Here is a 26,462-nt window from a genome sequence, read left to right on the forward strand (position 1 = left end):
GGTGAGAGAGAGAGAAATATAGAGAGAAGGAGGGATAGAGAGGGAGAGAGAGAGAGAGAGAGAGATAGAGGGAGACAGAGAGAGAGAGAGAGAGGGAGGGAGAGAGAGAGAGAGAGAGAGAAGGAGGGAGAGGGAGAGAGAGAGAGAGAGAGAGATAGAGGGAGACAGAGAGGGAGAGGGATTTGCCTATAGATCAATCATTTGCTTTAACCAGTGCACATTCTAACAGAGAAATGTTTTTGTTTCAGCTATAAATGTTAATTTCATCAGACAACTGCCACACATTGTATTTCTATATTGTTTTCAAAAAACGTTTACAGTATGTACCTATGTTGTCTAACTAACAGACAGTTCTTTCAGTGGAGACATGACTGACTCCTGTCAACCTTGGTTTCTCAAGCATGTCATGACCAGGGAAACCAAGTTATTATCTATAAATGCACAATTCTAAAAGTAAAGTCTAATGTATTTATTTCTTCAAACAACTCCTCCCTTTCTTAATGCTAAGACACGTTGGGTGCATATTTGTCCATCATCACCTCCGAAGGTCATAGTCATCATTGCTCTGTGGAAGGAATCTTCCATTAAGAGATAACAGGCAGCGGTTAATATCATTACACCAGGTCATCCCACTATTATAAGGGAGGGTGGGGCTTATCAGCTCAGTAGTAGCCTGAAGGGGCGGGCCTGGCCCAGGCTGAGGGCAGATACTTTAGTACTGTACATGATGTCATCTCTGGAGTAGGTGGGCATCCTCATCTCCTATTGGTTGATATGTGATAGGTGGTGGTGATGGTTGCAGAGGAAGAGTAGAGTGGGAGGAGCCTCCCCCAGGCCATAAGTGGATATGCTGGTAGAGGGGTGGGTCGTGGCTTGACAAACAGGTTGGTAGGCCTGCCACTTCAGGAGTGGCTGGCCGGGGGGGCATCCCCGAGGCGGATGCTCCCCAAGAAGGTGGTGTGGTTGGTCATGCTGATGGAGGTGTCCTCGTACACCATCTTGATGGAGATCTTCTGCCGGGCACGCAACAGACACACCCCAGCCGTGTAGCAGGTGTTGAACTTGCGCTGTCCCGTCTCAATGCTCCGCGTACAGCGCAGGAACGGCGTCTTGTCCACCATCACCTCATAGCTAGCAATGTCAGTGAAGTTGAGGTAGTAAACCTGGTAGGCAAAGTTATGTGTGGACAAACATGCCATAAATATTTTTTGAAATTCTGAGGAAATAACACAAATATTAGAATACAGATAATTAACTACTAGACTACTTATTTAACTGAATTTATTTCCAATCATGAGATATAGCAGGCAAATGGGGCAAAAATTAGCACAACATATGATTCACTTTGTACAATGTGGCTCAGTTTGAAGGGCATGCAATACATTCACTTCACTCATCCAGACATTTCCCTCTGCAGCCAAAAGCACAGTTAAAATCAACCATGTGTGTTCTGAGAAATGTAGCCTATAGTAATCCAGATAATTGCTATTTAATACAAGTAATTTCATGGGGAAATCTAATTTGGATTTCTGTCAATAATAAAGCTTAGACTCAATGCTCAAGGATTCATTATAAATTATGCCTAGTATAGTCAGCCTTACCATAGCCAATTTAGATTTTTTGACCTTACTAACCTTTGAGATATCATAATTCACTGGGACTGCAGAAAGAAAGGATGAGTGACATGCAGGCAACAGGAAGAGTTAGGCCCAAGACCGTACTCACTTCTACCTGACTATAGATGAAGTAGGTGCCATCTACCAACACCTCCAGCTCCCCAGATCTCGAGTGCATCTTGAACACCTTGTGATGCATGGATATCATTTTCCAGTTTCTCAGTACGCCTTCTGAAAGATCTCAGCGTGAGAAAAGGGCAGTCACTCAACATCCGTCATTGCCATACAATTATAGACAGGCAAAAAATAAACTGCAGTAAATACAATGTGTATGTGTATGTCTCCTGCAGCGAATTAATGTCTTAACTTATTCCGATCTATTCTTAGAAAAACTAATAACAAATAATAGACTTCTTGAAAAGTATTTCTGACTGTAAATGTGCGTTTAATGCGTTTAATTCAGTGATGTGAGGACGAGAGGATCTAAAATTTAACTCTTACCTTCCTTGACCTGTATTGTTGTTTCCTGGCCTTGGAGATGTACCACAGCCGGCTGTAACAAAACAAGAAAGAATACATTTGTGGAAAAGTGGACATACATAAAAAAAAAACATAAAAAAATGAAAAGAGTAACACACCTGGCTATCTCTGACTCTGCCCCCTGTAGATTAGAAAACAATTACTGTGTCAGTTTTTTGAATGAAAGATTGAACAACACAAATAAATCAGGATTTGGGCCAAATGGAATGAAAGTGAGGGGGTACCTGAGGGTCCTTGAAGACCAGGGGGTCCCTGTGGCCCTGGGGGTCCAGCAGGGCCTGGAGGTCCGGGTGGTCCTGAGGGGCCCATGGCGTTGTTCCCAGGGATGCCTGGAATGCCAGGAATACCAGGTGGCCCCTGTGGCCCTGGAGGGCCTAGGGGGCCAGGTGCACCCGGAGGGCCCTTCTTACCTAAAAAGTAAAATCTGAATTAGTGGGTACTATGACATGAAAGAAAATACAAATAACCTCATCAGCACTGCACCATCACCTGTAGCAATGGAAGCGTTCACTTAAAGGAAAAATCCACCCAAAACCACTCATTCCTTTAATTTACAGGGTTAAATAACACTAATAAACTCAGCAAAAAAAGAAATGTCCTCTCACTGTCAACTGCGTTTATTTTCATCAAACTTAACATGTGTAAATATTTGTATGAACATAACAAGATTCAATAACTGAGACATAAACTGAACAAGTTCCACAGACGTGACTAACAGAAATGGAATAATGTGTCCCTGGACAAAGGGGGGTCAAAATTAAAAGTAACAGTCAGTATCTGGTGTGTTTGGACCATGATAGTTTGTTGGTGATGTAGACACCAAGGAAATTGAAGCTCTCAACCTGCTCCACTACAGCCCCGTCGATGAGAATGGGGGTGGGCTCGGTCCTCCTTTTTCTGTAGTCCACAGTCATCTCCTTTGTCTTGATCACGTTGAAGGAGAGATTGTTATCCTGGCACCACACTGCCAGGTCTCTGACCTCCTCCCTGTATGCTGTCTCATTATTGTTGGTGATCAGTCCTACCACTGTTGTGTCGTCGGCAAACTTAATTATGATGTTGGAGTCGTGCTTGACCATGCAGTGATGGGTGAACAAGAAGTACAGGAAGGGTCTGAGCACGCACCCCTGAAGGGCCCCCATGTTGAGGATCAGCGTGGCAGATGTGTTGTTACCTACACTTACCACACTGGCTGCCCGTCAGGAAGTCCAGAATCCAGTTGTAAAGTGAGGTGTTAAGTCCCAGGGTCCTTAGCTTAGTGATGAGCTTTAGTGTTGTAATCTGTAATCAATGAATAACATTCTCCCATAGGTGTTCCTTTTGTCCATGTGGGAAAGGGCAGTGTGGAGTGCAATAGAGATTGCATCATCTGTGGATCTGTTGGGGTGGTATGAAAATTGGAGTGTGTCTAGGGTTTCTGGGATAATGGTGTTGATGTGAGCCATGGCCAGCCTTTCAAAGCACTTCATGGCTACAGATGTGAGTACTACGGGTCGGTAGTCATTTAGGCAGTTTAGCTTGGTGTTCTTGGGCACAGGAAGTATTGTGGTCTGCTTGAAACATGTTGGTATTACAGACTCGGTCAGGGAGAGGTTGAAAATGACAGTGAAGACACTTGCCAGTTGGTCAGCGCATGCTGGGAGTACAGGTCCTGGTAATCCTTCTGACCCTGCAGCCTTGTGAATGTTGGCCTGTTTAAACATCTTACTCACATCAGCTACGGAGAGCGTGATCACACAATCGTCCGGAACAGCTGATGCTTGCATGCATGCTTCAGTGTTGCTTGCCTCAAAGCGAAAATAGAAGTAATTTAGCTCATCTCGTAGGCTCGTTTCACTGGGCAGCTCGCGTCACTGGGCAGCTCGCGGCTGTGCTTCCCTTTGTAGTCCGTAATAGTTTGCAAGCCCTGCCACATCCGATGAGTGTTGGAGCCTGTGTAGTACGATTCAATCTTAGTCCTGTACTGACGCTTTGCCTGTTTGATGGTTTGTCGGAGGGATTTCTTAAAAGCATCCCGCTCATTGAAAGCGGCAGCTCTCCCCTTTAGCTCATAGCGGATGTTGCCTGTAATCCATGGCTGGTTGGGGTATGTACGTACGGTCACTGTGGGGACGATGTCCTCGATGCACTTATTGATGAAGCCAGTGACTCAATGCCATCGGAAGAATCCCGGAACATATTCCAGTCTGTGCTAGCAAAACAATCCTATAGCTTAGCATCTGCGTCATCTGACCACTTCCTTATTGAGCGAGTCACTGGTACTTCCTGCTTTAGTCATAGCTTGTAAGCAGGAATCAGGAGGATAGATTTATGGTCAGATTTGCGAAATGGAGGGCGAGGGACAGCTTTGTACGTGTCTCTGTGTGTGGTATAAAGGTGGTGTAAAGTTTTTTTCCCCTCTGGTTGCACATTTGACATGCTGGTAGAAATGAGGTAAAACGGATTTAAGTTTGCCTGCATTAAAGTCCCCGCCCACTAGGAGCGCCGCCTCTGGATGAGCATTTTCTTGTTTGCTTATGGCCTTTTACAGCTCGTTGAGTGTGGTCTTAGTGCCAGAGTCAGTTTGTGGTGGTAAATAGAAGGCTACGAAAAATATAGATGAAAACTCTGTTTATAAATAGTGTGGTCTACAGCTCATTATGAGATACTCTACCTCAGGCGAGCAAAACCTCAAGACTTCCTTAATATTAGATTTCGTACACCAGCTGTTATTTACAAATAGACATTGACCACCACCCCTTGTCTGTTCTATCTTGCAGATGGACCGAAAACCCAGACAGCTGTATGTTATCCATGTCGTCGTTCAGCCACGACTCAGTGAAACATAAGATATTACAGTTTTAATGTCCCTTTGGTAGGATAGTCTTGATCAGTGCTCATCCATTTTGTTGTCCAATGATTGCACGTTGGCTAATAGGACTGATGGTAGAGGGGGATTACTCACTCGCCGTTCAGATCCTTACAAGGCACCTCAACCCATGTCCCCGATATCTCCGTCTCTTCTTCATGCGAATGACGGGGATTTGGGCCTTATTGGGTGTCTGAAGTAAATCTTTCACGTCAGACTAGTTAAAGAAAAAAATATTTGTCCAGTACGAGGTAAGCAATCGCTGTCCTGATATCCAGAAGCTCTTTTTGGTCATAAGAGACGGTGTCGGAAACATTATGTACAAAATAAGTTACAAATAACTCTTCCGAGATGTGAGATAATTAACTTGCTCTCTGTAATATCGTACAGTTTTGGATTCGTTACATTATGTACTTTAGAGGACAATAGTCACATTTCTCGACATATACACTAACTTTGAGAAGAGATTGCATGACGATTAGCTTAGCAATCGCATGACGCAGCATGACAGCACAATTTTAAAGATACAATTCTCGTTAATCCAGACACAGTGTCTGATTTGAAAAAGGCTTTACAGCGAAAGCTCCACAAACGATTATGTTAGGTCACCACCAAGTCATAGAAAAACACAGCAATTTTCCAGCCAAAGAGAGTTAGATTTTTCCAGCCAAAGAGAGTTAGCAGAAATATAGATACAATTAATCACTAACCTTTGATGATCTTCATCAGATGATACTCATAGGACTTCATGTTACACAATACATGTATGTTTTGTTCGATAAAGTTAATATTTATATCCAAAAATCTCATTTTACATTGGCGTGTTATGTTCAGTAGTTCCAAAACATGTAGTGATTTTGCAGAGAGCCACATCAATTCACAGAAATACGCATAATAACCATTGATAATAGATACAACTATTATATATGGAACTTTAGATAAACTTCTCCTTAATGCAACCGCTGTGTCAGATTTAAAAAAAACTTTTACGGAAAAAGCATAATCTGAGTACGGAGCTCAAGCCAAACAGATATCCACCATGTTGGAGTCAACATTAGTCAGAAATAGCATTATAAATATTAACTTACCTTTGATGATCTTCATCAGAATACACTCCCAGGAATCCCAGTTCCACAATGAATGTTTGATTTGTTCGATAAAGTTCATAATTTATGTCCAAACACCTCCTTTTGTTCGCGCGTTTAGTAAACAAATTGAAACTCACGAGGAGCGGGCAATTCCAGAGGAAATGTTGGACGAAAATTCAAAAAAGTTATATTACTGGTCGTAGAAACATATCAAACGATGTATAGAATCAATCTTTAGGATGTTTTTTATCATAAATGTTCAATAATGTCCCAACCGGAGAATTCCATTGTCTGTAGAAAAGCAATGGAACGAGAGGTAACTTTCTCATGACCGCGCGTCACGAGGCCGTGGCTCTCTGCCAGACCTCTGACTCATTCCCCTCTCATTCAGCCCCCCTTCATAGTAGAAGCATCAAACAACGTTCTAAAGACTGTTGACATCTAGTGGAAGCCTTAGGAAGTGCAAGATTACCAATATCCCACTGTATCTTCAATAGGGGATGAGTTGAAAAACCACAAGCCTCAGATTTCCCACTTCCTGTTTGGATTTTTTCTCAGGTTTTTGCCTGCCATATGAGTTCTGTTATACTCACATACATCATTCAAACAGTTTTAGAAATGTCAGTGCTTTCTATCCAATACTACTAATAATATGCATATATTAGCATCTGGGACTGAGTAGGAGGCAGTTTACTCTGGGCACGCTTTTCATCCAAAAGTGAAAATGTTGCCCCCTAGCCCAAACAGGTTTTAACTTCCAGTGTATTGAGAGCGACTATATCACAGTGCTACATCATACTGGCCGGATTTCTGCCTGCTTGAAAGCCAATAACTTAGATACACATGAAAACATGAAATGACACAGTGAATGGATAGAACATCACTCAGAGATACACAAAAAGCAATATAACATTCAAAATGGGTGAACCTTTCCTTTAAGGATAGATGTAGGAATGTATTTATTTTACTGTACCTTTTTTCCTTTCTTTTCGTTTGTTTCCATGTGATTCTGATGTGATTCCATCCATGTGAAAGAGAGAGAACATACAGATAAAGAGAGTCAAACAAGAATAGGGGGATGCAGATGCAGGACATTACAGCTTAAAACACTCCACCCCTGGCACAAGATGTATGCCACTTCTGATCAGTTCTCAAAGCTATGTATTTACGGTTTTCCATCTCGTCTTTCCCCTAGTCTGGATTGCAGAATTACAGATAACCCATGAGTCATATAATAGTGCAGAAGCATGTGGAGTAAATGATTGGAGTTAGTTTGAGGATGTTTGTGGCTAACACAAGCTGAACCCAAATGCTATGAAAAGAATCAGCATGCTATTGACCTGAATTCAATAAACTCAACAAATATGATTTTAAAATAGTCAGTTCATGAAATTAGAGGGCTTAGTTTTGAGAGGACACACAGTATGTCTAACCCTTGTAGATGTATCAAGATAATGTCTCGGGACATATACAGATTTTCTCATTTTGGACATTTTGTGAATGCACAAACGTTTGTAATTCCCACTTTAAAATGTTTCTCTTTAATAAGTGATATAAAATCTGGAACACATTAAGAGTGAAACATCTGAAATGCCAAACCCTTTGTGAAAAGTCTAGAGCAGGAGGTGGTCTGGGAGTAATTATCATTTAAAGACTCAGGAATTTTACTGATTTGAGGAAAATGTCTCTGAAGGTCGTTTTCATTGTTTATACTGCTGTATGTTGCAGTAGCTTTGGCTATGTCAAACAACACAAACAGAGAGTTTGAGTTGACCATTGCTTGAGAAGCTTCTCTCCCAAATGTTGACATGGAATGAAAAGAAGCTAAGAGCATTGTGTGTTGCATGAGTCATAAGAACAACTTTTAAGAAAGCAAAACTGGGGAAATCTCACATTCCAAAAGTTACATAAATATTTATTTCAGAGATGTTAAAAAATCCCAATCACTGTGTCCATGAAAGCCATGAGGGCCCTGAGCTGAAACACTTGTTATCAGTGAGAGATGGTGTGGCGCTGTGCCCACTGCTGTGCTCTGTGCTCTATTTGGACCCATTTCTTTGTATAAAGTGTGTTAGGGTTTCCTGAAAACAACTTCCTTAACCACAGCTTTCTGCCAGGTACTGCAAGCATGAGACTTGCTGAGCACAATGTAATTAATGTCAGGACTCCAAAAACAACAAGACTTGGATATTACTGGACCCGAGTCAGAGTCTGGGATGGACATTGAAAGTAAAATTCCCTGTAATGAGTGCACAGCACATGTCATTTATTTGAGTTGAATTGCATGAATGGACCCATCCAAAGCGCTACAATTATACAATTGGAAAATAATATCCTAACATCCTTGTTCCACTCAATAAACAACATCTGTACAGCAAAAAAAGTGAAAATACGTAAGAAGACTGTCAATCACACTGTAAGACCTGTGATATGCACTTTTGTATGTCTGTTTGAATTGGCTTAGAAGTTGTTTTCTCAATAAATGTCATCATTTTGCTGTTTTAATTACCATTGTTTCTTAATGTTTTCTGGTTGTCTTCTCACGCAACATATATATTTTTCTCAAAACATAAGAGATCAAAAGTAAGAAGAACAATTTGCTTAAGACGCTAGATTAAATGTTGTATTTATTCCAGATGACTTTCATTTCAAATGAGTTAAATAGTTTCTTTGATGTGCAAAGTAAACATGTATTGCATGGCTAACTATGGATCTGAATGGTGAACAACTTTACATTGAAGATGGAAAGATGAGTCTGAGAGCACATGAAACAGACTCCAAAACATTCCAATTCACTGGATCTTCCTTCGTTTTGTCAATGTGCATACAGGACCAACTGTGCTAAAATGTGAAAGACTTTACATGCAGGAACTATATTGTATAAACAAGATAGAAGTGCTCCTCAAATTAAAGGAAACTGTCCACCTACAACAACACCCACTCACTAATCAATCTGTCTAGCAGAGAATCTTGGAATCTGTCATAGCCAGAAAACAGCCAAAGGGAGCATTACTCATTAAACAACTTACTAATCGGTTGGATAAGTGATAACAACACTTTTCACTTTGTTTTCATTGGCAGACGTCTAGGAACAGACTGTTTTACCGGAAAGAAGAATTGAAAGCTAGATGTAGGATCTTAAATTTGATCACTCTTTCATTGCGGAAGGCTTCTTAAGTTTGTAATTTCCACTTTAAAATGTCATACTTGATTTGCCCTAACGCAAAATGTATCAACCCCTAAGAAAAATGTCAATTCATTATAATACACATAATATTTCACATTTCCTGTTGCTGCAGGATTATTTTTCTGCTGTAGCAATCTGGCTCAAATTAAGATCTCTCATCTGTAATAGATCAAAATGCCTTCAGCAAACTCTCTGCATACAAATAGTTTGGAAAACAAACCCCATGTCGCTTAATCATCAATCAGATATAAGATTCAAAAGATTAGAAAAGAATAAGACTTATTTGTACTTTGTATTTTTATATAATTACCAAAGCATCCATGTCCATATGTTAAAAATAACAAAATTATTGATCTTTTCACTGAGGAGTTCTGTGTATTTACACATTGTAATGTGTGTATAATTTATGAGTTAACACTCCTTTGCTCTGTTTGGATGAAACATGCAATGGTTGGAGAGTGAGACAGAATCATTGAAGTCTCCATTTCTGACTTAACCGAATAAACACTTGTCTGAGATAGTTATGATGACATTGCGCCTTGAACAAATCCAGTTTGACAAGAGATTTGTACAGATATAACAAACATTTAAACACACTCTCCCCTCCATCCCAAGTGTGTCTGCTTACTCTCATGGCCGTACTGTATCAGTCAACATGGACAGCTTTGTTACCAGTAGATAGATAGTTACGGTAATGCATAAGCCCTTCTACTCTGCAGCCATAAGTATGTTTTATGTTCAGGTTGTCAGTCACAAAATGTTGGCACCAAAGGTCAGCATGTCCACAGCCTTGGACACACCCTGCCTGCCTTGACAATAGACGAGAGGTACATGTTGATGGGGAAACCGTGGTCATTTCTCCATCATACATTTTCCCCAGCAACAAGCATATTCTTGTTGAGTGAAAATAAGAACATGATGACAAAAAAAAAAATATATATATATATATATATATATACAGTGCCGTGCGAAAGTATTCGGCCCCCTTGAACTTTGCGACCTTTTGCCACATTTCAGGCTTCAAACATAAAGATATAAAACTGTATTTTTTTGTGAAGAATCAACAACAAGTGGGACACAATCATGAAGTGGAACGACATTTATTGGATATTTCAAACTCTTTTAACAAATCAAAATCTGAAAAATTGGGCGTGCAAAATTATTCAGCCCCCTTAAGTTAATACTTTGTAGCGCCACCTTTTGCTGCGATTACAGTTGTAAGTCGCTTGGGGTATGTCTCTATCAGTTTTGCACATCGAGAGACTGACATTTTTTCCCATTCCTCCTTGCAAAACAGCTCGAGCTCAGTGAGGTTGGATGGAGAGCATTTGTGAACAGCAGTTTTCAGTTCTTTCCACAGATTCTCGATTGGATTCAGGTCTGGACTTTGACTTGGCCATTCTAACACCTGGATATGTTTATTTTTGAACCATTCCATTGTAGATTTTGCTTTATGTTTTGGATCATTGTCTTGTTGGAAGACAAATCTCTGTCCCAGTCTCAGGTCTTTTGCAGACTCCATCAGGTTTTCTTCCAGAATGGTCCTGTATTTGGCTCCATCCATCTTCCCATCAATTTTAACCATCTTCCCTGTCCCTGCTGAAGAAAAGCAGGCCCAAACCATGATGCTGCCACCACCATGTTTGACAGTGGGGATGGTGTGTTCAGCTGTGTTGCTTTTACGCCAAACATAACGTTTTGCATTGTTGCCAAAAAGTTACATTTTGGTTTCATCTGACCAGAGCACCTTCTTCCACATGTTTGGTGTGTCTCCCAGGTGGCTTGTGGCAAACTTTAAACGACACTTTTTATGGATATCTTTAAGAAATGGCTTTCTTCTTGCCACTCTTCCATAAAGGCCAGATTTGTGCAATATACAACTGATTGTTGTCCTATGGACAGAGTCTCCCACCTCAGCTGTAGATCTCTGCAGTTCATCCAGAGTGATCATGGGCCTCTTGGCTGCATCTCTGATCAGTCTTCTCCTTGTATGAGCTGAAAGTTTAGAGGGACGGCCAGGTCTTGGTAGATTTGCAGTGGTCTGATACTCCTTCCATTTCAATATTATCGCTTGCACAGTGCTCCTTGGGATGTTTAAAGCTTGGGAAATATTTTTGTATCCAAATCCGGCTTTAAACTTCTTCACAACAGTATCTCGGACCTGCCTGGTGTGTTCCTTGTTCTTCATGATGCTCTCTGCGCCTTTGACGGACCTCTGAGACTATCACAGTGCAGGTGCATTTATACGGAGACTTGATTACACACAAGTGGATTGTATTTATCATCATTAGTCATTTAGGTCAACATTGGATCATTCAGAGATCCTCACTGAACTTCTGGAGAGAGTTTGCTGCACTGAAAGTAAAGGGGCTGAATAATTTTGCACGCCCAATTTTTCAGTTTTTGATTTGTTAAAAAAGTTTGAAATATCCAATAAATGTCGTTCCACTTCATGATTGTGTCCCACTTGTTGTTGATTCTTCACAAAAAAATACAGTTTTATATCTTTATGTTTGAAGCCTGAAATGTGGCAAAAGGTCGCAAAGTTCAAGGGGGCCGAATACTTTCGCAAGGCACTGTATATATATATATATACAGTGGGGCAAAACAGTATTTAGTCAGCCACCAATTGTGCAAATATATATATATTATTGTCACATACACCAGACATATTTTTACAGGGTCAGCCATAGTAGCACTGCACCCCTTAAGCAAATTAGGGTTAAATGCCTTGCTCAAGGGTACATCAACAGAGTTTTCACCTTGTCGGCTCCTGTATTCAAACCAGTGACCTTTCGGTTACTGGCCCAATGCTCTAACCACTCATTCCAACTAGCAAGGTCAGTCCTCCTCCAACCCAGGTCCTGGCCCAGATGAGCTCCATTACACACACACGCACGTACACACACACACACACACACACACACACACACACACACACACACACACACACACACACACACACACACACACACACACACACACACACACACACACACACACACACACACACACACACACACACACACAATGCTCATTACTCAGCTGTTTTTACAAGAGGTGTCCCCACTTAGGCACATGGCTCAGCACAGCCTCCAGAGGTGCACCAGGAATTTAATGGTTGGGGATATGGTTAATAAATACTGGTAAATGTTTTATGGAGAGGCAGGGGAACAGAACAACAACAAGAGAGAACAAGGCTGTCCCCAGTGTGACACAGCTCTAACAGCCGTACACTCATGATAATTGATTTCTGAAAATAATCCCCCATATTCCATCTATAAACAGATTGTGACAAATAAAGTGGTACAATGCTTTAATGAATGGAACAAATTAGCATCAAAGAGGACCAACATTGAAAACACATTTTCACAACACGTACTACAAAAACACATCTGCTGTGAAATGGCTTGCAAAGGCAAACTGCATATTTATGAAGGCAAAGTGCATCTGACATGAAAGAGAAATTATTATTTTGGCAAATGCTTCAGTACCAGCTCCTTTGGCTTGATAGTGCAGAGGGCTCTTTTAAGTCCTCTCCCAGGGCCAGCTGATATACTTCCATCATTAACACATCCAGTCATGGCTCAACAGCTGAGGACTCTGTTGTATCCCACACTTTAGTGTTAACTGTTAACAGTCAAAAGATTACAGATGGTCCCTCGGTCGGTCTACCATTTGGAATCAATACAAAACATTTGCACTGGGGTAACCTCTGTTATTTTGGATACATGTGACAAACACTGTTCTACATAGCACTGTGCACAGTCTGGCATATGTCAGACATCAAGTCATACTGCCGAAAGCATACTTAGCTATGATGTTTGTTAGCATGTGTTAAACAAACAAATTGCAATACATTAAATTATAGATACATACCAGTCTCTCTGTCATTCAATCACTTTGTCATTAGTGAATTGAAATCTAGCAGTGAGGGAACAGAATCCAGATATTATGGCGATCAAACGGAGAACATAAAGGGAGTCAATGTGTGAAAACACTCAGTGTGTCAAACACTTTGGGTTGGGAGTGTTCATTCCTGCTCAAAGCCACTTCTGCAAAATAGCCTGATTTAAAAACAAGGATACTTAATCTCTTGCATTGGATAGAACTTTGAGAAAACATTTCTGCTTTGTTTCTTCTGTACTAACTGAAAGTACATACATGTACTACCACATGGCAACATGCCTATTACCCCAAAAAATCGAATAAAAAAGGCACAACGCAAACCTAAAATATCTGACTGTCAAGAAGCCCTCACCAGTTGTCCAAATGGAATAGGATCTGCTTTGTGTAACCTCATACTGCATCGGTCCTGCACAGTGCAGCTCTAACCCCTGAGCGCAGACTGTGATTCATGGCAGGGGATTATAATACATGGTCTTTTTTTATTTTAATCAAAATAAAAGGACAGACCTGCCAAGAAGCAGGTGGGGGAAATTGTTAACATGCATTCCTTAGGCCTGAGAATGTCGCTATTTGCTTTAAAGCTCAGCCTTAATTGAATAAGCTTGTAATGTCGAGCTAAACTCACATATCCAGTTTCTAATTCAACCATACTCAGCTTGTTCGATAACATCATTTGTCTTTTTAGCTAATTTGGAAAGACCTTTAGACCAGGGCTGCTTGGTCTTTAAAAGTAATGGACAAGAAATGTTTAAATCAAAATGAATTATAAAAACAAACAGCTGTTATTCTAGAGCCAATGGTCACATCTGAAAATTTGCTCTCCTCTCTCCTGCTCTACTTGAAGGGGAAAAACATCATTATATAATCCAATGAGCTGGTGCTCCCAGTCCTGCCAAAGGCCTTGTCATGTTATGCTGTCTGAGAAGAGGAGTGGCCCAGGGGAACCTAACACAAGCAGAGAGAGGATGGGTGGGGGTAACAAGAAGATGAGCCAATTGGCCAATCTGTCGTCTCTCTGGCTAATTTGATTTAAAAAGAGTGAAGTTAGCCAGCAGCTTCATTGTTGCAATTTGAACAAGTCTCACAGTAGGAGGCCGGATCAGTTGCGACCCATTAACAAGCAGTATTGAAATGACACTGCCTTAGTTCCTTGAATACTTTTAAAGATATGTCTTTGTAATTGACCTTTGCGGATTTGTGAGGCACGATATGTACTCCGCACATGATATATTGTATGTGCAGCAGTCTTATGGCTCGGGAGTAGAAGCTGTTAAGGAGCCTTTTGGATCTAGACTTAGTGCTCCGGTACTGCTTGACGTGTGGTAACAGAGACAACAGTCTATGACTTTTGGGCCTATATCTGACACTGACTAGTATACTCCAGGCTGCATCACATCCGGCCATGATTGGAAGTCTCATAGGGCTGCGCACAATAGGCCCAGCGTCGCCCGGGGTAGGCCGTCATTGTAAATAAGAATTTGTTCTTAACTGGCTTGCCTAGTTAAATGAAGGTTCAATCAAATAAATAAAATATAGGTCTTGGATGGCAGGAAGCTTGACCCCAGTGATGTACAGGTCAGGATGCTATGAGGATTATGAGGATCTGGGCCAAATCTTTTCAGTCTCCTGAGGGGGAAAAGGCTCTTCACGACTTTGTTGGTGTTTTTGGACCATGATAGTTTGTTGGTGATGTGGACACCAAGGAACTTAAAACTCTCAACCCGCTCCACTACAGCCCAGTCGATGGTAATGGGGGTGTGTTCGGCCTTCATTTTCATGTAATCCACGATCATCTCCTTTGTCTTGCTCAGGTTGAGGGAGAGGTTGTTGTCAGTCTCTGACCTCCCTATATGCTGTCTCATCATTGTCGGTGATCAGGCCTACCACCGTTGTGTCGTCAGCAAAGTTAATGCTGATGTTGGAGTTGTGCTTGATTACACATTCGTGGGTGAAAAGGGAGAAAGGAGGGGACTAAGCACGCACCCCTGAAGGGCCCCCGTGTTGAGGATCAGTGTGGCAGATGTGTTGTTGCCTACACTTACCACCTGGGGGCAGCCCGTCAGGAAGACCAGAATCCAGTTGCAGAGGGAGGTGTTTAGTCCCAGGGTCCTTAGCTTAATGTTGAGCTTTGTGGGCACTATGGTGTTGAATGCTGAGCTGTGGTCAATGAACAGCATTCTCACATAGGTGCTCCTTTTGTCCAGGTGGGAAAGGCCAGTGTGGAGTGCAATTGAGACTGCATCATCTGTGGATCTGTTGGGGCAGTATGCGAATTGGAGTGGGTCTAGGGTTTCCGCGAAGATGGTGTTGATTTGAGCCATGACCAACCTTTCAAAGCACTTCATGGCTACCAATGTGAGGGCTATGGGGCGATAGTCATTTAGACAGGTTACATTCACTTTCTTGGCCACAGGGACTGTGGTGGTCTGCTTGAAACATGTAGGTATTACAGACTCGGTCAGGGAGAGGTTGAAAATGTCAGACACTTGCCAGTTGGTCCACCCATGCTCCGAGTACACGTCCTGGTAATCCGTCTGGCCCCGCAGCCTTGTGAATGTTGACCTCTTTAAAGGTCTTGCTCACATCAGCCACGGAGAGTGTGATCACACAGTCTTCCAGAACGGCTGGTGCTCTTGTGCATGATTCAGTGTTGCTTGCCTCAAAGCGAGCATAAAGGCATTTAACCCGTCTGGTAGGCCTGCGTCACTGGGCAGCTCGCAGCTGGGTTTGCAAGCCCTGCCACATCCGATGAGCGTCAAAGCCGGTGTAGTAGGATTCAATCTTAGTCCTGAACAGACGCTTTGCCTGTTTGATGGTTTGTCTGAGGGCATAGAGGGATTTCTTATAAGCGGCCGGAGTAGTGTCTAGCCTTTAGAGCGATGCGGATGTTGCCTGTAATCCATGGCTTCTGTTTGGGATATGTACATATGGTCACTGTGGGGACAAAGTTGTCGACGCACTTATTGACAAAGCCGGTGACTGAGGTGGTATGCTCCTCAATGCCATTGGATGAATCCCGGAACATATTCTCATCTGTGCTAGCAAAACAGTCCTGTAGCGTTTCATCCGCGTCATCTGAACACTTCCGTATTGAGAGAGTCACTGATACTTCCTGCTTTAGTTTTTACTTGTAAGGAGGAATCAGGAGGATAGAATTATGGTCAATTTTATTTAAATAGAGGGCGAGAGAGAGCTTTGGACGTGTCTTTATGTGTGGATTAAAGGTGGTCTAGATTTTTTTTGCCTTTGGTTGCACATGTGACATGCTGGTAGAAATTAGGTAAAACAGATTTAAGTTTGCCTGCATTGAAGTCCGCGGCCACTATGAGTGCCACTTCTGGATGAACATTTTGTTGTTTGCTTATGGCCTTATACAGCTCGTTGAGTGCTGTCTTAGTGCCAGATTCAGTTTGTTGTGGTAAATAGAAGGCTATGAAAAATATAGATGAAAACTCTTTTGGGAGATAGTGTGGTCTACAGCTTATCATGAGGTACTCTACCTCAGGTGAGCAATACCTCGAGACTACCTTAATAGGGCCCATGAGTGGTTCAGCAGTCTAAGGCACTGCATCTCAATGATAGAGGCGTCACTACAGATCCTGGTTCGATTCCAGGCTGTATCACAACCGGCCGTGAATAGGTGTCCCATAGGGCGGCGCACAATGTATGTATTTGTATTTGTATTTGATGTATTTGATTCGTGTTTACTTTGTTTCATTAAACATGGATCGCAATAGCCACGCCGCATTTTGGTCTGACTCTCTTTCAACCGAAAAAAAACGTTACACTAATAGAATGGATACTAGAGGCGGGTTACACACTCACTGACAAATTCTCACAAGGCACCCTGATCTCCGCCCCCTGTATTTCATTATTTTCTTCATTAAAATGATTTGGGTCTTGTCTGAGAGCAACATTGTATCCTTTGTGTCCATCTCATTAAATAAAAAATATTTGTCCAGTTCGAGGTGAGTAATCTCTGTTCTGATAACCAGAAGCTCTTTTCGGTCATAAGAGACGGTAGCGTCAACATTTATGTACAAAATAAATGAGAAACAATGTGAAAAAACACACAAAATAGCACAATTGGTTAAAGAGCCCGTAAAACGGCAGCCATCCCCTCCGGTACCATTCTTCCATATAACAGTAGAACTATGACTGCACCAAAACAGACAAAGAATTATTTGACATAATAAGCCTCTGATTTAGTAAGGCTGCAGTCTTTCCCCTTAGATCCATGAAACTCTGTACCTGTCCGTGTTTAAAGATATCCCCTATAAAACTGACAAATCCATTTTGCGGTGAGACAGAGAAGAGGCATATCCAGGGTACGAAGCATATGCAGGGCTAACAAACTCTGAGGACTCACATATGTATGTATACATATGTCATTCTGATAGTCCCCATGCTGAGTGTTCCAGTTTACACTATGGCACACAGAGCATACAAGGACAAGGCTTTCATGACTCACTCTCACAATCCATTTCCAATGCAACCACAAACTCTACACTCCAGAAAGAATGAATAAATACCTTGGAATAAAGATTCTGTTCAACTGGATTAGATTCGAGTGTGAAGCAAAGACAGATGGGTTTTGCGGTGTGAACACATCTCTGTGAATAAATTCAGTGACACATGTAGGTCATAAGAAGGAGGAACTTCATGACAGGTGAACATAAAGCTCTTCCTTTCAACAGCAGCAGTCGTCTGTGTCAGGGCATGTCTCACAGCGATCCCACTTCTACCGGTTACAACACTGACCCCGTACTCTTTGACAGATGAAAAATCACAATCATTTTGTGCTTGTAAAGATTAACGCCACCCTCAATACATTGTTAAATCTCCCCAGGGAGGAAGTACAGAAGGAGTAGGTTCCCTCCCTTCCTCCTACATTGTCTCCTAAACCCAAGGTGGTAGAGATCAAAACAGATAAGGTGTCACAGAAGGTTTGTTCACCGCACAAGCGTATCGTCTGGTTCTAAGGCTAGCGGAAGTGCCCTAAGCCTGAGCAGTGTGATCATACACGAACCGTCTAGTGTATTTTCAGTCCAGTGAAAATATACATTTGCAGTTGCTGTTGCCCTCCATATTGCCTATTCTTGTCACATTCTTTTGGGGGCTCTTTTGGAGAGGCCTTTCCTTCCATATAGTACCTGTTCCCTTTCCAATACTTTTTCTTTGGATGTTTGTAGGGGAGTCACTCTTCAATGCTGATCTTGGGAATGCGTGTAGTTCAAAACCAGGCAGGCATTTCTGAGGCAGCCAAAGACCCGGTAATTTCTGGGCTCTGCCAACACCTCTCTTGCAATACTCTGTGCTCTGGCACACTTCACATGGCATGCAGCACCTTTGTGCTTGTGTGGATCTTTATCACCAGTGGAAACCTTTCCTGGCACCAATCTAACATACTACTTTCTAACTCCTAATATCCTATTCCCTAATTGTTCTTGGTGACTGACACCTCATCAGTGACCATCAGGGGAGATCCTCAGCATTAAAGGAAAGAGTCACCCATTTTTATGTTATATATACACTGAACAAAAATATAATCGCAACATGCAAGAATGTCAAAGATATATGATCCCACAGGTGAAGAAGCCGGATGTGGAGGGCCTAGGCTGGTGTGGTTACACGTGGTCTGCAGTTGTGAGGCCAGTTGGACGTACTGCCAAATTCTCTAAAACAACATTGGAGGCAGCTTATGGTAAGAAATTAACATTAAATTATCTGGAAACAGCTCTGGTGGACATTCCTGCAGTCAGCATGCCAATTGCACGCTCCCTCAAAACTTGAGACATCCGTGGCATTGTGTTGTGTGACAAAACTGCACATTTTAAAGTGGTGCACTTGTGTAATGATCATGCTGTTTAATCAGCTTCTTGATATGTAACATCTGTCAGGTGGATGGATTATCTTGGCAAAGGATAAATATTCACTATCAGTAATGTAAACAAATTTGTGCACACAATTTGATAGAAATAAGCTTTTGGTGCCTATGGAACATATGTGGGATTTTTTATTTCAGCTCATGAAACATGGGACCTTTACATGTTGCATTTATATTTTCGTTCAGTGTAGTTTTTGTGCATCTCTTACATGCATATTTTATCTCAGAGATAAGACAAAAATACAGTAACATTCAAAATGGGTGAATCCTTCCTTTAAGCCAAAAGAGCAGCTCTCCAGCTGGGATCACAGCACCACTTCTTCCCTACAGTACCTCTCCAATGAAAACACTGGACCTGCACCATATTTACATGTAAATACATCCTCAGAGCAGAAAGCAGCAGCGTCCAAAACACATGTCAATCATCTCCTCAGCCTCCTGGAGGTAATCCGAGGAAAGGAACAATGCCTCACCAGATCCTGATTCTGGCAGGATCATACCAACCTTATTGTGTGAAGCTGAAATATGTAGACTCACTTCAACTGATATCTAAGCAGCAGCAGTAGCCCACAATGGAAAGAGAGAGCGAGGGAGAGAGAGAGACTTAAACCCTCTAATGACAGAGCGCCCAAACAAATTACTGCATTGTAAATGTTCCAATGCAATGCATGTCAGGCTTTGAACTGAATACCACATCAAAAATCCAGTGCTCGCTCCTTTCAAACCAAGAAATCAGGAGAACAGCCGCAAAAATGTAATTACTTATATTCTGGTTTTATACCAACAACATAGAAGTGGGGAACAGCGTCTCCCTCCCAAAGTGCATAGATCCAGCCTCTGTAAATGCAACTAAACGGCCCGCCCAGTGAAGGAAAGGGGCCCTGTGTAATTTTTTAAACAGGAGAAAGAGTGACATGTACTCTGAATGACCTAAAATGATAAACCCAATTGTGATGATCGTCCAAATAATCTCTTTCACAACCTAAAGACATGCCATATATAAGTAACCAGACATTTGAAACACTTTAAGGGTTTATGAGAATGCACATTAATTTATTGAATGTAATATGTGTTTAGCCATGTCCTTCAGTACTGCCGATGTTTGCCTGTAATGAGAGAGAAATGCATGTTAGAGTTCACGCCAACATTAATTTGGTTTTGGAACGCCAGCCATTTGTTTGTAGTGCTGTGTTACTCAGTCTTAGTATGCTTCAAGTGCACATGTTTTGGTGATGAAATCGCTAGGTTAAAAGTAAAAAATTGTTTGCAAACATACCGGTAATCCTCGTTGAATGAAGAGGTGAATCCTTTGTTCCTGCTGCATCAGGAGGTGTCTCAAACACAGCTGTGTTCAGGAGCGCTACTTATCCTGTGTTACTGAGATCTGTAATGTGGTTGAATTCGAAGGGAGGACAAATGTTACCCTGCCTGCTTTATGCAGGGTCCTACACCATTGACTGATGTGTGAATATATTTAGTAATATATTGATTATTGTCAGAATATGTTTATTGTTAATTCATGCCTGTATTTGAACATGCTTTCGACATGCTTTCGGGGCCAAGGCTTTCGACCCTGTCAATCACATTATCCTTATCGACAGACTCAGCAGCCTTGGTTTCTCAAATGACTGCCTCGCCTGGTTCACCAACTACTTCGCAAACAGAGTTCAGTGTGTCAAATCGGAGAGCCTGTTGTCCGGATCTCTGGCAGTCTCTATGGGGGTACCACAGGGTTCAATTCTCGGGCCAACTCTTTTCTCTGCATATATCAACGATGTTGCTTATGCTACGAGTGATTCCCTGATCCACCTCTACGCAGACGACACCATTCTGTATACATCATCTGGCTTTTCTTTGGACACTGTGCTAACTATCCTCCAAACAAGCTTCAACGCCATACTACACTCCTTCCGTGGCCTCCAACTGCTCTTAAACGCTAGTAAAACCAAATGCATGCTTTTCAACCTTTTCGCTGCCCGCACCCGCCCGCCCGACTAGCATGACTACTCTGGACGGTTCTGACTTAGAATATGTGGACAACTACAAATACCTAGGTGGTTGGCTAGACTGTAAACTCTCCTTCCAGACTCATATTAAACATCTCCAATCAAAAATGTAATCTAGAATCGGCTTCCTATTTCGCAACAAAGTCTCCTTCACTCACGCCGCCAAACATACCTTCGTAAAACTGACTATCCTACCGATCCTCAACTTCGGCGATGTCATTTACAAAATAGCTTCCAATACTCTACTCAGCAATCTGGATGCAGTCTATCACAGTGCCATCCGTTTTGTCACCAAAGCCCCTTATACCACCCACCACTGCGACCTGTATGCTCAAGTCGGCTGGCCCTCGCTACATATTCGTCGCCAGACCCACTGGCTCCAGGTCATCTATAAGTCTATGCTAGGTAAAGCTTACTGGTCACGATAACAACACGCGTTCCAGCAGGTATATCTCACTGGTCGTCCCCAAAGCCAACACCTCCTTTGGCCGCCTTTCCTTCCAGTTCTCTGCTGCCAATGACTGGAATGAATTGCAAAAATCACTGAAGCTGGAGACTTATATTTCCCTCACTAACATTAAACATCAGCTATCTGAGCAGCTAACCGATCGCTGCAGCTGTACATAGCCCATCTGTAAATAGCCCACCCAATCTACCTACCTCATCCCCATAATGTTTTTATTTACTTTTCTGCTCTTTTGCACACCAGTATTTCTACTTGCACATCATCATCTGCTCATCTATCACTCCAGTGTTAATTTGCTAAACTGTAATTACCTAGATACTATGGCCTATTTATTGCCTTACCTCCTCAAGCCATTTGCATACACTGTATAAAGACTTTATTTTTTTCTATTGTGTTATTGACTGTACGCTTGTTTATTCCATGTGTACCTCTGTGTTGTTGTTTGTGTCGCACTGCTTTGCTTTATCTTGGCCAAGTCGCAGTTGTAAATGGGAACTTGTTCTCAACTAGCTTACCTGGTTAAATAAAGGTGAAATAAAAAAATAAAAATGCTAATTGATGATTGGTTAATAATGGTTTGGTCCATATTGAAACTGATACTTGATGATTGGTTAATAATGGTACGGTCCATAGTGAAGGTTCCAGGTAGGCTATTTTAGCCTTGTAATTTCTGTCTAGGCCAGGCAAGGGACTGGTTGTGGACGGGTATTATTAAGGTCGGAGTTGTTTGAGTGCAACTGTTTTGGGAGTTATCCCCAGTTTATGTTCCTGTTTCAACTTCCATCTTTGTTACTTTCTTTTGTAAATAATTGTAAAGTTTTTGGTGGCTTATTTTCCTGTTTGCTAGTAAAAGCCTCACCCGGGAAAGAAAAGTAAAGAACTGCTGTTGCCTCCTCACTGTAAAATCCTACCGCATGGTCTCTCACTCATCTTGGTATAGTAGGTCTACTATTGAAATACATAAATTAAGCTGTCAACTGTGTCAGAAATTCATAGGTTTCAGATTTCTTCCAAATGTTTTCAGGTTTTCGCTCTCACCATTTTTAAAAAATAGAAAAGCAACAAAATTGGATATTCTAAGTCCAAATCAGGAAATTTAGATTTTTGAGTGTAGTTACCCTTTAATTCAAGTGCACAGGCACTAGCACTGTTGTTGGTTAGTGGTGTTTCTGTATTGCACATGAGATGGAGTTTGCAAAACCAATGTCCACTGGATTGATGCAAATAATCAGGATATCTTTCTGCCAGGTAGGCATAGGCTACTTTATAGCTAGTTAACATTTAATTGAGAAGGATTTTGGGAAAGCCTTTCCATCTAGGCTACCAGAAGACGATAGGCCGATCATTAGCATCACTATATTTTTCCTGTTCCTTAATTGTTTGAAACCTGGATGTTTTACTTCATATTATGAGGCATGTCTTACCTTTGTTCAAAATAGCCACACCAAAAACTGAACATTGAAATAAATATTTTATAAACAGTTCCTCATATGCAGTCTCCTGTTCTCTTGGCTTTCAAATCAACTTTCTTTCAATGTCTAGGAGGTCAAAGGCATTATGCTAGTCATATGTGGCTTGTTCTATCATAATCAGTCACATTGACCCCTAAACACATTTGAAGTTATATACACTGTTGGAAAGAGGAGATTTTAAGCTTCAAAACAATGTATAATTTGAGTATTAACTGTTCCAATAGAGCGCAGCATAGCTAGTTACAACGGAGGTCTCCCTGATGAACTATTTAAAGAAAACCACCCTCAAAGTTTGTAGAAGACTTATATTGTTATTTAACATCACTTGAAACTGGCTGGCTACTAATTTAACAGTTTGACAAGAAAATATGCTAGCTAGCTGGTTAATATTATTAAAATGAGTTTGTGGGTATGCTAGCCAGATAAACAGCTAGTTAGTTAGCTTGTCAGTAGACTAGACTGTTAGCTAGCCATTGACTCGTTTTGATAGATGGTTGTTCTTATCATGTTACATTTAAACGTGTACTTAATCTATGATTTAGGAAATTTAAATTAATTAGGTTGGCTAGAAAACATGTTCTAGTGAATTCTCTTTTAGGCCTACCACTGTGTGCACATTCCTTGCTGCTCTTAAAATGTGAAGAAATAATAGTTTATCAACATTTTAAGCTAAACATTATGATATATTTCATCAGCCTTATTAATTGATACGGCTTAAAACTCCACTACACTACTTTGATACGCATCAGTGGGGATTAAGAAGTGAATATACGCAATGTACACTGAAAAGAAACAGGGTTACGGTGTATACCTGCGTATAGTTTCCACTATACCACTGCCCACCATGAACCATACAGCATACTGGGTTCAGGCCTGCTCTATCCCTGCTGTCTTGAGTCTTTTACCTGGAGGTAAAACTTTGACGTATACCCATCCGTCCAGTCATTTAACAAATTAGAACATGAAAGTTTAAGGCATTCTTTGAATGTAATGAAATTGTTGTTCCAAGAAAGAATCCATACCTGAATCAAGTCGTTTATTCTGCTGGCTCCTTTTGGTGCGATGGACAGCATTGTCTCTGTCTTCTTTGAGGTGAGAGCTTTCGTCACTGTTCCCCAGAGGCAACCTATTCTGTTGGTCAGTGAAGGATACAAGGAAAAGTGTTATAAAATTGAAATAGAACTGTTGTTTGCATTGGGAGTCTTTATCATTTCAACTAGCAAGTCATGAGAACTTGCATAAAATATACGAAATGTGTTCATATTATCTCATAACATTCATGGAAATCACAGGCAATGTGTGCAAAAGAAGTAAAAGTTTATGTTCTTTCAAATTCTATTTCAAATCAGGACGGATTAGATTTGTCTGTTTTTTTGGTGTTTGTTGACACAGGATTGAATTACTTGGCTTTGTTCACTTTGAGTATTTATGAGACCTGCACTTATGGAACATAAATTAGACCAAACTGCAACGCGATAAGCAGAGTTCCTCTCCACAGATACTAAGAAGAGGGGATAGGAAGAATGGGAGAGGGAGAAAGTGTGCAAGAGATGAACATTTCAGATGCATGCCCAACTCCAGGGGAAACCATGTGAAAACATGATTCCATTGACGGAAGGCATTAGGCTTGGGTACAAGATGCAGAAAACCAAACCCAGGCAGTCTCTGTCTGTTGGATAGTAGACAATCCTATGTTGAGCTCATAACGCTGCCCTTGGCAGAGCAGGCCGCTCGTTGCCGAGGATCCTACTTGAGATGTGGTATTGATTACTCATTGAAAATAGCACATTTTATGACAATAGAAAGCAGCAGCCATCAATTCCAAAAGTCCACCAATAACCTTAGGGCAGGAAAATAAATGTTACTCTTGACTGGGTTTAAACATGGGTTGTCTGCATTCCACAAGATTGTGTTAGCCTGCTTATATAAAGCCTGGCTGAACAGTTATAGTGAGTTTTGCCCCAATACATTATAGGACACTAATAGCTCATTTTCACTAGTTCCGTATTCCATAAACGTGTCTTCAAACTACTGTTTCAAAAGCCCTACATAAATGAGTGACGCTGATTAAGGCAATAACGTACATGTGCAAGAGAGACTAGGGCTTGCCAAACGTGAACAATGAGCATTACCCATCCGTCACATGACTCCCAGCCAAAAGTTTAATTTTATGGCCCCTCTGCATTCCTTTGGGGTGATAGTCCCCTTCCACCAACTATCATTCAAATCTTCAGAGTTGAGTCTCATATGCTGGTGTACGCGTGTCAGCGTTTATAGAGTAGTCTCAGTTCTATATGGATATTGCACTGATATTAGGGTACTTACTACCTACATGACATACTTTACTCTAAAACATTGGAGTTCAGGACAGGAATGTTACACGAGAACTGTAACCAAAGGACTACATTCCTTGTACCTCAAATACAATGTAACAACAATGGATTTATTCAGCAGTACTGAGGATGTACGGTCATACTGTAGCTGAGTGATACCAACAACAGGCATGCTTCTGTGGATGCTTTGCTCGCTGCATGCCGGCTTAAAAATGCTAGAGTTTGTGCTTAACTCTGCACCTGGCCAACATTAAAACCGGGCAGGACAATAAAGGGTGAAAGCAGTGCTGGGAGTTTATTTTGTTTATCAGCGGGGCCTTTGATATCCCAGCCAGCCCGTAAAGGGAGAGGACAGCCAAAAAGTTACCCTGACAGGCACTCATTATAGTCTGTAGAGCCTGAGACAAGACCTATGAACCGCAGCTTTGTGTCAACTTGACTCTCACCAAGTACTTTTCCATTGAGGTATTATAACAACCAAATAGATGTAGTTTATACAGTATGCTGTTGCTTACCTTTATGATACAAATGCTATCTAATTACAAAAAGTTATAAATATGAAGAGTAAATGTGTACCTTACAATCTAACAAGAGGCTTCCATCCAATTATTACAGAGGAGATCCTCAGTCCCAAAAAAATGACAAGTATGGGATGACAAACACTATGATGTAATCTCATTTGATTCACCCCAACAGAAGATCACTACATCCTGACAATTACTGAGCATGTCAATCAAATATATGCTGAATGAAACAAGATATCTGCAAACACAGCCTATAGCGAAAAAGAACACAATGTTGTTGGACAAAATAATAACAATTATTTTATTTTATTTTATTTTTCAATTATTGAACAACCAAACAATACAACACAGCAAGAGTAAGTACTACAAAAAAAGCTTATTCAGCCTTCCCCACCCCTCCCCCAATTTTTTTATTTTTATTAAAACAATTACAAATTACAAAAAAATAATATAAATAATAATACTAATAATGACTAAATAAGGCAAAAGACAAGAGAGACCAACACATTCACAAAGCAATATAAACAGTACATTACGGAGAGACAATATTAACATCTACAAGCACATATAACCAACCCCAATGGAA

At 41.2% G+C, this 26,462-nt stretch overlaps 1 protein-coding gene across 4 annotated transcripts in view; it reads right to left on the reverse strand.

The window, feature by feature from the left end:
• Positions 1–407: 407 nt before the first annotated feature.
• Positions 408–26,462, reverse strand: part of LOC110537277 (uncharacterized) — a 63,358-nt gene continuing 37,303 nt past the window's right edge. The window contains exons 2-8 of one of the 4 annotated variants that reach the window (XM_021623200.3): positions 24,042–24,150; positions 7,066–7,101; positions 2,381–2,566; positions 2,255–2,277; positions 2,118–2,169; positions 1,726–1,847; positions 408–1,163 (exon numbers count right to left, since the gene is read on the reverse strand). In XM_021623200.3, coding sequence (XP_021478875.1) covers positions 903–1,163; positions 1,726–1,847; positions 2,118–2,169; positions 2,255–2,277; positions 2,381–2,566; positions 7,066–7,101; positions 24,042–24,150 — 789 coding nt within the window. In that variant the 3' untranslated portion in view covers positions 408–902. Of the gene's footprint in view, positions 1,164–1,725; positions 1,857–2,117; positions 2,170–2,254; positions 2,278–2,380; positions 2,567–7,065; positions 7,102–24,041; positions 24,151–26,462 lie in introns of all 4 variants that reach the window. The other 3 variants (XM_021623197.3, XM_021623199.3, XM_021623201.3) reach the window with 3 other exon arrangements.

Source organism: Oncorhynchus mykiss, chromosome 12, assembly GCF_057628025.1.
Source record: "Oncorhynchus mykiss isolate SJ-2025 chromosome 12, ASM5762802v1, whole genome shotgun sequence".
Classification (NCBI taxonomy): Eukaryota; Metazoa; Chordata; class Actinopteri; order Salmoniformes; family Salmonidae; genus Oncorhynchus; species Oncorhynchus mykiss.